Source organism: Cetorhinus maximus, chromosome 19 (assembly GCF_964194155.1).
Source record: "Cetorhinus maximus chromosome 19, sCetMax3.hap1.1, whole genome shotgun sequence".
Taxonomy (NCBI): domain Eukaryota; kingdom Metazoa; phylum Chordata; class Chondrichthyes; order Lamniformes; family Cetorhinidae; genus Cetorhinus; species Cetorhinus maximus.
Window position 1 is genome coordinate 84,737,327 of NC_135897.1, and position 14,663 is coordinate 84,751,989.

At 44.9% G+C, this 14,663-nt stretch overlaps 1 protein-coding gene across 1 annotated transcript in view; it reads left to right on the forward strand.

Annotated features, from left to right (window-relative positions):
- LOC144693984 (mediator of RNA polymerase II transcription subunit 12-like protein) overlaps window positions 1–1,646 on the forward strand; it is a 590,784-nt gene extending 589,138 nt beyond the window's left edge. Inside the window, exon 46 of the mRNA XM_078564267.1 lies at window positions 773–1,646. Coding sequence (XP_078420393.1) covers window positions 773–825 — 53 coding nt within the window. The 3' untranslated portion in view covers window positions 826–1,646. The remainder of the gene's footprint in view (window positions 1–772) is intronic.
- The last annotated feature ends 13,017 nt before the right edge of the window (window positions 1,647–14,663 follow it).

Here is a 14,663-nt window from a genome sequence, read left to right on the forward strand (position 1 = left end):
AAGATAATTGACAAAAGAGCCAGAGGGAGATAAGAATTTTTCTTTAAAGCAGCAAGTTTTTATTTTCTGGAATGGTTGTAGAAGTAGATCAAATGGTCACTTTCGAAATGGAATTGGATAAATACTTGAAGGGAAAACATTCATGGACTCGGGAACTGCGGCAGCAGTAACGCCGACACCAGTTTTGAGACCAGTGGGTAGTATATACAGGAGAAGTTTGAAATTAGCATCTAGAAACCATTTAAAAACCAAATTAAATGCAACACTTATTGGCACCAAAGTAGTCCTTCAGCCTGCAACACAATTCATAACGCTGGCCAGAAGGGAAGCTGAACAGCAGCCACACATATTGAAAACTGAATTCGAAATGAACATTACACCCTGGGCAAAATGTAAAATGTGTTCAGCTGAATCAACAAAGCCAGCCAGCCAGCTTCATTTTTCTACTTGAGTTCGCCAGGCAATTTTCTCACCTCTTCTTCCTCTCCCCACTGCCTTCCCCTTCTTTAGTTCTTTCCCTGCCCCCTCCCTCTTCACCCTCTCTTTCCTTTCCCCTTCTCCACCACAGATCACACTGCCATCCAAATTCCTTGATAAGACTATTGTCCTGTAATGACTCTTAACAGGTTCTCTCTCACTTTCTCAATCTCGCCAATAGAAATGTCACGTTAACTCTCTTCTAATTGACAAATTGCTGAGTAACGGGCATGCCTGGCTTATTCCCTTAAGTGAATAACCGATTGTGATGCTTGTGCCACTTTCATCCTACCAGGTAATCAGCCTCAGCAGCCATCGAATCCATACAGCCATCCTCCCCATTACTGAACCTTGGAACGAAGCACAGACCAGACAGTCCCTGGAGAACAATGAAGACCAATGTACCTGACCAAGCTCCCTGTGGGGGTTTTTGTTAATTGTTCATCCCGACATTCTTTTTTTGTTATTACTTTTGGTTTTTTTTTTAAACATTATTTCAACACATGCTTTTTTTTTCCCCCCCTGTGATGTAGCTGATGTGAATAAATAATGTAAAGTGAGAGTAGATTATTTTATTTAAAAAGAAAAAGAAATTGAAGTTTTACAATGAGACGTGTTTCTTGGATCTTGTAGGTCCTGTAAAAAAAAGCTGCTGGAATTTTTTTCTCTGTTTATTGTTTTTGCTAAAAGTCAATTTTGGTGCTTTTAGCTGATCAACAACGGAATGTTCTAGTATAAATGGAATTTATTTATTTGTTTGCAAAGACTCCCTTATGATGCACTGGACCAAAATAATGGTTTATATGAATGAATTTGACTATAAGATAGGCTGTCTACAGATGTGTGGCCGCAGATGCTTTGTGCTTTTCAGTGGCTTGCATTCTTGAGCCTCATAAGGACGTGGCAAAGCTGTTCATTTAAACTGTCAATTTTGCCTAGATTTGTAATTTTACATGAGCACTTTTTAAGAAGAAGCAAAGAAGTTTGTTAAATAATAAAACTATTTTTCCCCTATGATGATGATGATACGATTGTACGGTACCTCTGAGCAGCTCTGTTGTGTGTGGTTGAGTTTGGTATTTATATGTTCTGTTCAGATTGATGAGCTACAATGAAGGATAAAGATGATGGTTGCAACTTGAAATCTAATAAACCAACAATTAACATCAGAGCAAATGGTTTCGTGTCTTGTGATTGACATGTTTGTTCATTCATTTTTGGTTGTGCCATACCAGCAGAGACTTGGGGAGGCATGACATGAGGTAGGTATATGCTTGGGGTAGAACAAGCTCTTTACTACCGGGTGCTTTCCTTGCCTGACATCTGTGTCTATTGTAGATGAATTGATAGAGATCGATTGCTGTGGTAAGTCAACAACTCTATCATTATGACACAACCATAATTGAAGGTGTATTAGTCTCTTTTTTGCACTGTAATTCCGATGTGAGGTAACAAGGAAATAGTTGGTGTTTCAGCAAAGTATCAATTAATGGCCAGCACTTTCCTCCCATTTCTCTGTTCATCGGCTTACAGTTTTCTATCCATTTTCCAATTCTGAAGTAGAAACCCCCCCAGAGCAGTCTCTGATTTTCACACAATGGATTATTTTTGAAACCCAGTGACTGTCGTGTGGACGAATGCAGCAGCAACTCTATACCAGAGACATCCCAAAAACAGGAATGAGAGAGAGAAAAAGAGTTCATTATTTAGATGATGTCGGTTGAGGATGTAATGTTGCGCAGGAAAATAAAATACTGACTTGCATTTCTGTAGCACCCGTCACATCCTCAGGATGCCTCAGAGTGCTTTCCGGCCAATGCATTATTTCTGAAGTGCAGCCACGGTTGTGATTCGGGGTTATGAAGCAGCCAATTTTCATACAGTAAACTTTCTCAACCGGAAGTGAGATAGCAACCAGGTCATCTGTGTTTATTGGTGTTGGTTGAGCGAATGACATTCACCAGAAGTCCAGGAGAACTTCCTGCTCTTCAAATAATAACATAAGTTCCACCTTGTGTTGTTCCATTCCAGAAATGTAGCACTCCTTCATTACAGAACGAATAATATCACAACAGTGCACTCTGTCTAAGTGCCTGGCCTTTGGAACCTCACAGAATGGAGGCTGTGGTTTGTGAAGCAACTTCTGGCAATAGAGGCAGATTCATAAGCATTTTGAGAGAAATTAATGTTTTGTATAGGCAATCCTTGTCTGAACTGAATAAAAGAAAAATAAAGTAGTCTTAGAATATTGAGCAATACTAAAAGAGCAGAGGAGATCAACATGGATGGTTATGTGTCACTTATACTAACCACAATACTGAAAGGTGCTTTCAGTGAGTATTGATCACAATTTCAAACATTATTCAAACCCATTGGAAAGACAGAAAGTATTTTTTTTTCATCCTTTCATGGAATGTGGGTGTCACTGGCTAGGCCAGCATTTATTGCCCATCCCTAATTGCCCTTGAGAAGGTGCTGGTGAACTGCCTTCTTGAACTGCTGCAGCCCATGTGGTGTAGGTACACCCACAGTGCTGTTGCAGAGGGAGATCCAGGATTTTGACCCAGCAACAATGAAGGAACGGCAATATATTTCCAAGTTAGGATGGTGAGTGGCTTGGAGGGGAACTTCCAGGTGGTGGTGTTCCCATATAGCTGCCACCCTTGTTCCTCAAGATGGTAGTGGCTGTGGGTTTGGAAGGTGCTGTCTGAGGAGGCTTGGTGAGTTCCTGCAGCGCATCTTGTAAATGGTACACACTGCTGCTACTGTTCGTCAGTGATGGTGGGAGTGAATGTTTGTGGAAGGGTCCCAATCAAGCGGGCTGCTTTGTCCTGGAAGGTGTTAAGCTTCTTGAGTGCTGTGGGAGCTGCACTCATCCAGGCAAGTGGAGGGTATTCCATCACACTCCTGACTTGTGGCTTGTAGATGGTGGACAGGCTTTGAGAAGTCAGGAGGTGAGTTACTTGCCACAGGATTCCTAGCCTCTGACCTGCTCTTGTAGACATAGTATTTACATGGCTGGTCCAGTTCAGTTTCTGGTTAATGGTAACCCCCCGACGTTAATAGTGAGGGATTCAGCAATAGTAATGCCATTGAATGTCAAGGGGTGATGGTTAGATTCTATCTTGTTGGAGATGGTCACTACCTGGCACTTGTGTGGCACGAATGTTACTTGCCACTTGTCAGCCCAAGCCTGGATATTGTCCTGGTCTTGCTGCATTTGGTAGATGCGGCAGATGCTGGAAATCTGAAATAGAAACAGAAACTGCTGGAAATACTCAACATGTCAGACAGCATCTGACCTGAGTATTTCTGGAGTTTTCCATTTAGAAATATACCCTACTCTGACATTACAACACCATGAGGAGTGCCAACAGGATGTTTAAATTGCACTAAAAATTTAAAATCAGTGATTGGATACTAAGCAAGTATTTTCCTTTCTCGTGAATATACAAAATATTCATTAGACAATTTTACAATTTTTCCTTCACCTACAGTTATTCCAATGCTTTTATCCTTCAGAGCTCTGATCTGTATTATGATATTGAAACAATAGTGAGGAAAACATCAACATCAAGTCTCCTTTCCACCCTATCTCTGTAACCTGCTCCAGCCCTACAACACTCCGAGATCTCTAATTCTTGCCTCATGCAGCAGTGCTAAACCCATGACCACTACCATCTAGAAGGACAAGGGCAGCAGATAGATGGGAACACCACCACCTGGAAGTTTCCCTCCAAGTCCCTTACCATCCTGACTTGGAAATATATCGCCGTTCCTTCACTGCCGCTGAGTCAAAATCCTGGAACTCCCTTCCTAACAGCACGGTGGGTGTATCTACACCACATGGGACTGTAGCTGTTCAAGAAGGCAGCTCACCACCACCTTCTCAAGGGCAACTAGGGATGGGCAATAAATCCTGGCCTACCCAGGGAAGTCACATCCCGTGAATGAATAAAAATAAGACTGATGGGCCAGTAATTGGCTTGGTTGGATCGGTCCAGCTTTTTGTATGCAGGACATACCTGGGCAATTTTCCACATAGCCAGGTAAGTGCAGCTTTGTAGCTGTACTGGAACAGCTTGGCTAGAGGCTCAGCAAGTTCTGGAGCGCAAATCTTCAGTACTATTGGAATATTGTCAGGGCCCATAGCCTTTACAGGTATCCAGTGCCTTAAGACATTTCTTGACATCATGTGGAGTGAATCAAATTGGCTGAAGCCTGGCATCTGTGCTGCTGGGGACCTCCAGAGAAGGCTGAGATGGATCATCCACTCGGCACTTCTGGCTGAAGATTATTGTCAATGCTTCAGCCTTATCTTTTCCACTGCTGTGCTGGGCTCCTCCATCACTGAGGGTGGGGATATTTATGGAGACTCTCCCTATGTGAGCTCCTATCCCCCTGTGTGAGCTCCTATCTCCCTGTGTGAGCTCCTATCTCCCTGTGTGAACTCCTATCCCCCTGTGTGAGCTCCTATCTCCCTGTGTGAGCTCCTATCTCCCTGTGTGAGCTCCTATCCCCCTGTGTGAGCTCCTATCCCCCTGTGTGAGCTCCTATCTCCCTGTGTGAGCTCCTATCCCCCTGTGTGAGCTCCTATCCCCCTGTGTGAGCTCCTGTCCCCCTGTGTGAGCTCCTATCCCCCTGTGTGAGCTCCTATTTTCCTGTGTGAGCTCCTATCCCCCTGTGTGAGCTCCTATCTCCCTGTGTGAGCTCCTATCCCCCTGTGTGAGCTCCTATCTCCCTGTGTGATCTCCTATCCCCCTGTGTGAGCCCCTATCCCTGTGTGAGCCCCTATCTCCCTGTGTGAGCTCCTATCCCCCTGTGTGAGCCCCTATCCCTGTGTGAGCCCCTATCTCCCTGTGTGAGCTCCTATCCCCCTGTGTGAGCCCCTATCCCTGTGTGAGCCCATATCCCTGTGTGAGCTCCTATCCCCCTGTGTGAGCTCCTATCCTGTGTGAGCCCCTATCCCTGTGTGAGCCCCTATCCCTGTGTGAGCCCCTATCTTCCTGTGTGAGCTCCTATCCCCCTGTGTGAGCCCCTATCCCTGTGTGAGCTCCTATCCCCCTGTGTGAGCTCCTATCTCCCTGTGTGAGCTCCTATCCCCCTGTGTGAGCTCCTATCTCCCTGTGTGAGCTCCTATACCCCTGTGTGAGCTCCTATCCCACTGGAGGAGCTCATATATAACTCTGTGTTCTCATACTCCAGCATCCCTTCTCATAGTTCACTGTACCTCCTTGTATCATGCTGTGTTTCCTCCTATCCCACTGTGCCTCTTCATATCTGACCCTACCTGTTTCTGTCCATAAGACCATAAGACATAGGAGCAGAAATTAGGCCATTCAGCCGATCAAGTCTGCTCCGCCATTCAATCATGGCTGATAAGTTTCTCAACCCCATTCTCCCGTCTTCTCCCCTTAACCTTTGATCCCTTTACCAATCAAGAACCTATCTATCTCGCTCTTAAATACACTCAATGACCTGGCCTCCACAGCCTTCTGTGGCAATGAATTCCACAGATTCACCACTCTCTGGCTAAAGAAGTTTCTCCTCATCTCTGTTCTAAAAGGTCTTCCCTTTACTCTGAGGCTGTGCCCTCGGGTCCCAGTCTCTCCTACTAATGGAAACATCTTCCCCATGTCCACTCTATCCAGGCCTTTCAGTATTCTGTAAGTTTCAATCAGATCCCCCCTCATCCTTCTAAACTCCATCGAGTATAGACCCAGAGTCCTCAAACGTTCCTCATATGTTTAGCCTTTCATTCCTGGGATCGTTCTCGTGAACGTCCTCTGGACCCTCTCCAGGGTCAGAACATCCTTCCTGAGATGCGGGGCCCAAAATTGCTCACAATATTCTAAATGTGGTCTGAGCAGAGCCTTATAAAGCCTCAGCAGCACATCCCTGCTTTTATATTCTAGTCCTCTGGAAATAAATGCCAACATTGCATTTGCCTTCCTAACTACCGACTCAACCTGCAAGTTAACCTTAAGAGAATCCTGGACTAGGACTCCCAAGTCCCTTTGCACTCCAGATTTCTGAATTCTCTCCCCATTTAGAAAATAGTCTATGCCTCTATTCTTCCTCCCAAAGTGCATGACCTCACACTTCCCCATGTTGTATCCCATCTGCCACTTCTTTGCCCATTCTCCTAACCTGTCCAAATCCTTCTGCAGCCTCCCTGCCTCCTCAATACTATCTGTCCCTCCACCTATCTTTGTATCATCTGCAAACTTAGCCAGGATGCCCTCAGTTCCTTCATCTAGATCATTAATGTATAAAGTGAAAAGTTGTGGTCCCTGACTGTGGTCACTGACCCCTGCCGAACTCCACTAGTCACCAGCCGCCATCCTGAGAAGGACCCCCTTATCCCCACTCTCTGACTCCTGCCAGACAGCCAATCTTCTATCCATGCTAGTACCTTGCCTCTAACACCATGGGCTCTTATCTTACTGAGCAGCCTCCTGTGCGGTACCGTGTCAAAGGCCTTCTGGAAGTCCAAGTAGATAACATCCATTGGCTCTCCTTTGTCTAACCTACTCATTACCTCCTCAAAGAATTCTAACAGATTTGTCAGGCATGACCTCCCCTTGATGAAACCATGCTGACTTTGCCCGATTTTACCATGCACTTCCAAGTATTCTGAAATCTCATCCTTAATAATGGACTCTAAAATCTTACCAACGACCGAGGTCAGGCTAATCGGCCTGTAATTTCCTGTCTTTTGCCTCACTCCCTTCTTAAACAGGGGGGTTAAATTAGCAATTTTCCAGTCCTCTGGGACCCTCCCCGACTCGAGTGATTCCTGAAAGATCACCACTAAGGCCTCCACTATCTCTTCAGCTATCTCCTTCAGAACTCTGGGGTGTAATCCATCTGGTCCAGGTGATTTATCCACCTTCAGACCTTTCAGTTTTCCTAGCACCTTCTCCTCGGTAATGGCCACCATACTCACCTCTGCCCCCCGACTCTCTTGAACTTTGGGGATGTTACTCGTGTCTTCCACCGTGAAGACTGACGCAAAGTACCTATTCAGTTCCTCCGCCATTTCTTTGTTCCCCACTACTACTTCTCCAGTGTCATTTTCCAACGGCCCAATGTCCACTTTTGTCCCTCTCTTACCCTTTATATATCTAAAAAAACTCTTGCAATCTTCTTTTATATTACTGGCTAGTTTACCCTCATATTTAATCTTCTCCCTCCTTGCTTCTTTTTTAGTTGTCCTCTGTTGGTCTTTGTAGGCTTCCCAATCCTCTGGTTTCCCACTGCTCTTCGCCGCACTGTATGCTTTCTCTTTACCTTTATGCTGTTCCTGACTTCCCTTGTCAGCCATGGTTGCCTCGTCCTCCCTTTAGTATGCTTCTTCTTCCTAGGGATGAATTTTTGCTGTGTCTCCCAAATTACTCCCAGAAACTCCCGCCATTGCTGTTCCACTGTCTTTCCTGCTAGGCTCATCTCCCAGTCAATTCTGGCCAGCTCCTCCCTCATGCCTCTGTAGTTGCCTTTATTCAACTGTAATACCGTTACATCTGATTCCAGCTTTTTCCTCTCAAATTGCAGGGTAAATTCTATCATATTATGGTCACTTCCTCCTAAGGGTTCCTTCACCTTAAGCTCCCTTATCAAATCTGCCTCATTACACATCATTAAATCTAGAATTGCCTGTTCCCTAGTGGACTCCACCACAAGCTGCTCCAAAAAGCCATCTCGTAGACATTCCACAAATTCCTTTTCTTGGGATCCACTACCAACCAGATTTTCCCAGTCTACCTGCATATTGAAATCCCCCATGATCACTGTAACCTTGCCTTTCTTACACGCCTTTTCTATCTCCTGGTGTATCTTGTGCCCCACATCCTGACTACTGTTCGGAGGCCTGTACATAACTCCCATTATGGTTTTTTTCACCTTTGTGGTTCCTCAACTCTACCCACAGATTCTACATTATCTGACCCTACATCATTCCTTGCTATCGATTTAATTTCATTTCTTACTAACAAAGCAACCCCACCCCCTCTGCCTACCTGCCTATCTTTTCGATAGGATGTATATCCTTGGATATTTAGCTCCCTGATCCCCTTGCAGCCATGTCTCCGTGATGCCCACCACATCATACCTGCCAGTTTCAATCTGTGCCACAAGCTCATTTACCTTATTTCGCATACTGCATGCATTCAGATACAACACCTTCAGTCCTGTATTTCCCGTCCCCTTTCTCATTGTCGTCCCTTTATCTGATGTGCTTGAGGTTAGATTCCTAGCCCTTTCCAAACACTCTGTCCTATTTTGTGTTCTGGAGACTTTAATAGCCTTTCCTGGGCTCTCCTTTCTTTTCAGTTTTTTCATAATTCTCCATGAAGTTGAATCCCCCCCCTCCCCCCTCCACCCCCCTCCACACGCTAACCTGCTGCTTTGTTTCCCATTAGTCATACTTCTTGAAGTTTTACCCTTCCCTTCCCCCCCACTATCGCTTTCCTAGGGTGTATCTTCAGCAATCCTAGCAATTTGCTTGAGCACAGGTTGTTGTGAGTGTAAGGTGGGATTTGAAAATGTGCATATGATACCAACATATTCTGATTCTTAATGTTCTCAGTGATGTTAGATACATGGCCTCAGTCACAGCTGGTCCATGATGTGAAGCACTGTCTCCTCCAAAGGGGTGAGGAGATGCAGGCATTGCATGACCCCCACCAATTCTTTGCTGCTCTCTGCAGTTCATGCCACTTTGTCCTGAAAGAGAGAGGGAAGAATGTCAGTCAGTGTGTTGAAATGTGTTTGGGTGATGTGCCTGCTGTAGTTGAATTGCTTAAGTAAATGCAGCGAGAGGTGAATCTGAGGCTCTCAGCATTGGTCCATGCTTAAGGATAAGGTGGAATCTCTGAATGTTAGGCATGAACCAAGGTTCCTGACTGGTGAGTGATGGGGTGTGTTGCATTGAGCAGCGTTAGAACGTTCTCTCTCCCCTTGTCCAGTGTCTTCCCACCTACATCCACGATTCCTCTGATGCCCTAAGTCATATCAACAAATTCCAGTTGCCTGGCCCTAGCTGCCTCCTCTTCACCATGGACGCCCAATCCCTCTACACCTCCATCCCCCACAGGGATGGACTGAGGGCTCTCCGCTTCTTCCTTGAAGAGACCCGAACATTCCCCATCCACCATCACTCTCCTCCATCTGACTGAACTTGTTCTCTTGCTGAAGAATTTCTCCTTTAACTTGTCTCCCATCTTCCAAATAAAAGGTGTGGCTATGGGTACCTGCATGGGCCCCAGCTATGCCTGTCCCTTTATGGAGTATGTGGAACACTTCTTGTTCCAGTCCTACTCAGGCCACCTCCCACAACTCTTTCTCCAGTACATCGATGACTGTTTTGGTGCCACTTCATGCTCTCGTCTGGACCTGGAAAAATTTATCAATTTTGCTTCCAATTTCCACCCCTCTGTCACTTTCACATGGTCCATCTCTGACACTTCCCTCCCCTTCCTTGACCTCTCTGTCTCCATTTCTGGTGATAGACTGTCCACCAATATTCATTACAAGCCCACCAACTTCCACAGCTAGCTCAACTACAGCTCCTCACACCCCGCTTCCTATAAGGACTCCATCCCATTCTCTCAGTTCCTTCACCTCTGTCGCATCTGTTCTGATGATGCCACTTTCCAAAACAGTTCCTCTGACATGTCCTCCTTCTTCCTTAACCGAGGTTTTCCACCGACGGTGGTTGACAGGGCCCTCAGCCGTGTCCGGCCCATCTCCTGCGCATCTGCCCTCACACCTTCCTCTCCCTCCCAGAAACATGATAGGGCCGCCCCACCTTGTCCTCACTTTTCGCCCCACCAGCCTCCGCAATAAAGGATCATCCTCCGCCATTTCCACCAACTCCAGCATGATGCCACCACCAAACACATCTTCCCTTCACCCCCTCTGTCAGCATTCCGTAGGGACCGTTCCCTCCAGGACACCCTGGTCCACTCCTCCATCACCCCCAACACCTCTTCACCTTCCCACGGCACCTTCCCATGCAATCGCAGAAGGTGCAACACCTGCCCCTTTACCTCCTCCCTCATCACCGTCCAAGGGCCCAAACACTCCTTTCAGGTGAAGCAGCATTTCACTTGCACCTCCTTCAATTTGATCTACGGCATTTGCTGTTCCCAATGCAGTTTCCTCTACATTGGAGAGACCAAACACAGACTGAGTGACCGCTTTGCGGAACACCTTCGGTCTGTCCACAAGCATGACCCAGACTTGCCTGTCACTTGCCATTTCAACACTCCATCCTGCTCTCATGCCCATGTCTGTCCTTGGCCTGCTGCAATGTTTCAGTGAAGCTCAACACAAACTGGAGGAACAGCACCTCATCTTCCAACTAGGCACTTTACAGCCTCCTGGGCTTAACATTGAGTTCAGACCATGAACTCTCTCCTCTATCTTCACCCCTTTTTTATCATTTTTTCAAAATTCACTTTTATTTTTTTTCCACTTATTTTTACTAATTTATTCATTGTTTTATCCCCTTTTTTATTTCATTTTCAACCTTATTTCTCCATCCCTCCCCCAACCCCACCTTCACTAGGGCCATCTGTTGTTCTCCACCGATGCTGCCAGACCTGCTGAGTTTTTCCAGGTAATTCTGTTTTTGTTTTGGATTTCCAGCATCCGCAGTAGCTTTTAGCTTTTTGTTTTTATCTCTGTTACTTGTTCATGTTGTTCTTTGCAGAGTGCTTACCCTTGTGTTGCTATTATCACATTCTGCTTTCTTACCTTTGCCACTGTGAGCACCTTTCTTAGCCCTTACCACTGCCATTAACATCCCCTTTGTCCTTTTGTTCATGATATCTTTGTCAATCTCTCTTTTGCCCCCACCTATCGTTGGCCTTCTATCCAGCTTCACCTGCTCCAACCCCCTTAAACAGTATAAATTTCATCACATTTCTGCTTCTCTGTAGCTCTGAAGAAGAGTCATACAGACTCGAAACGTTAACTCTGTTTCTCTCTCCACAGATGCTGCCAGGCCTGCTGAGTTTTTCCAGCATTTTCTATTTGTTTCAGATTTCCAGCATCCGCAGCATTTTGCCTTTCTCACTTTCCACCTGCTCCCTTTCTTTGCTTGGGGTGTGCCCTGAGGGCCTCCTGTCTCCCTGTGGAAACATGCTGTCTTTCCTCTTTTTGGCCTCTTATCACTGCATCCTCAAACCTGGGAGTACTCTCCCTGCCATGTTGTGCCATTTGCTGTCCTCTGCCTTCCAGCTCAGTTTTCCAGACACTGCAGCAGCTCCTGTAGTGTGAGCACAGCTTCCCTTGAATGGGGGGGAAGTCTAGCTGTATGTCCCATGCACACAGCTGGATGCCCCATTGAGTGCATAGCCAGTCAGCAGTGTATTTTGCACTGGACTGCACACTGCAATCAATCATGCTGATGAGCAGGTAGCACCAAAGTTTGTGGGGTCCCTGCCTCAACAGGATTGGGTGCGGGGTAACCCTGCTTTGCAATCTCTGTGCTTGATGTTAGGTTGAATCTAAATTTCCCCCATTGGTGTCTCTCAATCTTAACCCTTGTCATGCAACACTGGGAAAATTGGAGTGCCTTCTAAGAGGAAATGTTAAAACAAGGTTCAATCTACCTTCTGATGGTAAACATTAAAGATTTATTAACGGAGGGAGTTCCTCCAGAGCCCTGGTCAAACCACTTCTATCAATCAGTACCTCCGAACACAGGTCACTCATCTCATTACCATTTTGGCATGTTGCTGCTACGCACTGTACTCCAAAAGTAATTTATTTTCATTCAGATAGTTTGACATCTTGATAAGGTGTGGAATGACGACAAGCATTTTCTCCCTTATGGGGATCTTTAAACAAGGTGACAACAGCAAAACGCTTGCTGCACTTGATTCTACAGAACCCACAAGCACCAATCCTGCCGCTGTCAATACCAATATCTTAGCCAAGGTCGATCACCTACTTGGCAGCTGTAATATTTTTCAAACACTTTGAGAGCCAGAGAAATGACTCCTGTTTGTAGCCAGTTCATTTCTTAGCCTATTTAATTAATGATGTGTAATGGAAGATTACTAATAGTCCACATAACAGTATTCCCTCAGGCACCAGTCTTTTTAACAAACATTTTTTCCATGCAATTTTAGGCACCCTACCTACAAAATGCTCCAGGGAAATTCTTGTCCTCTTGGACAGTTTATTTGAAGCTCACATGCTGTGGCAATAATGTTATAGTAACAAAACTACTTCAACATTTGGAACAGCTACTACTGTAATAATAACACTGCTGAAATAAAGACTAAAGGTACAATTTTAACTCAAGATAAATACTCTAAACATTCATTCTACATGTTCTGTTATCTCTACTTTTCTTCCATTCTCTACCTGTTCCTTTTTTTAAAAAGATATTTTCACGTTTTCTCTATCGAATGTCTATCTTGTCTCTTCCACCCAAACCAAAATAGCCTTTTGCTTAGCATTATCCTTCTAACATCTGGGTCCTAGCATTTGTGGGAGATGATGGTGTAGTTGTAATGTTGCTGGACTGATAATCCAGAGACCTGAGTTACTGGTCTAGGGGCATGGGTTCAAATCCCACCACAGCAGCTGGTGGAATTTGAGTTAATAAAATCTGGAACATAAAGCTAGTCTCAGCAATGGTGACCATGAAGCTATCATTGTTTTGTCATTGCAAAAAACCCATCCGGTTCACTAATGTCCTTTAGGGAAGGAAATCTGCCATCCTTAACCTGGTCTGGCCTACATGTGACTCCAGACCCACAGTAAGATGGTTGATTCTTAACTGCTCTCTGAAATGGCCTAGCAAGCCACTCGGTTCAAGGGCAATTAGAGATGGGCCAACAAATGCTGGCCTTGCCAGTGACACCCACATCCCAAGAACGAATAAACTAATAACAAATATTTGAGAGGTGGGAGCAAGTTTTAGGAGCTAAATGCTTTTCAGTGCAGTGCTAGGTTGAGCCCAAGTCTAGCACAACACCATATGGGTAGAGCAATACTGTAATGTGACTAGACATGTATACGTAATGTTATATTGTTCTTGCCGACTTATATTGGCTTAGCCTTGAGAAAATGAGTTTGATGCCTATCCAGCTGCTATTGTTTGTTCCCTGTTGGATGTAAGTATGCAGTAGCAATCTTAAAGCAAACATCTGTTAGTTGAAAGGGGCAACTTGCATAAAAGTTTATTACAACAGTCATTCTAACTTCCAATAGAAGTGGAGTTTAGTTGTTGCTCCTTTGATTTCAGGAGCTGATACAGGTCAAAGATCAGGCTGCTCCTGAGGATGCATTGGCCTTTGCTGAGATCATGGTTGCTGACACCAACATGATGGTATCAGTGCATCGTTAAGTGGCTAACATCTCCCTAAGTGTGATCAAATTGCATGTGGCTCTATAAATGTTGCTTAACGAGCAGATGATATGGAAAATTTAGTATTAAATCTGTATGTTAACGTGAATTAAATTATTATGCCACCAGGAGAAATGTTTGGAAAATGCTGTAAAATTCACACATGGTACTTTAACTCAAACTCATGAATGTATGCTCTTTAGAATATCTTTGAAGGTGGCAAGACAAGGTAAGAAAGCTGTTAAAAAATCTTCCGGATCCTTGGCCTTGTAGACGTAGGGTACGAAAGCATGGACAGTATGCTAAACCTTTATATATCAATGATTAGGGCAGAGCTGGAGTATTGTGTCTAATTCTGAGCATCATGCTTTGGGAAAGATTTCAAGGCCATAGAGAGGGTGCAGAGGAAATTTATTAAAATGGTGCCAGTGATGCAGCACCTTGGTTATGTGGGGAGACAAGAGAGGCTGGGATTGTTCTCCTTAGAGCAGAGAAGGCTGAGAGGAGATTTGAAGGAGATGTTCAAAATCATGAAGGACCAGAGGCAACATGAGGACAATTTTTTTTTATGCAGCAAGCTGTCATGATCTGGAAGACACTGCTTGTAAGGGTGGTAGAAGCAAATTTAACAATAACTTTTAAAAGGGAATTGGGTAAATACTTGCATGAAAAATATATGTAGCACTAGGGAGAAAGGGCAGGGGGGTGGAACTAATTGGATGGCTCTTCCAAAGAGTTGGCATGGGCATGATGGACCAAATGGCCTCCTTCTGTGCTGTTTCAATCTGTGATTTCATGTGTCACCACTAATTCTATGGTG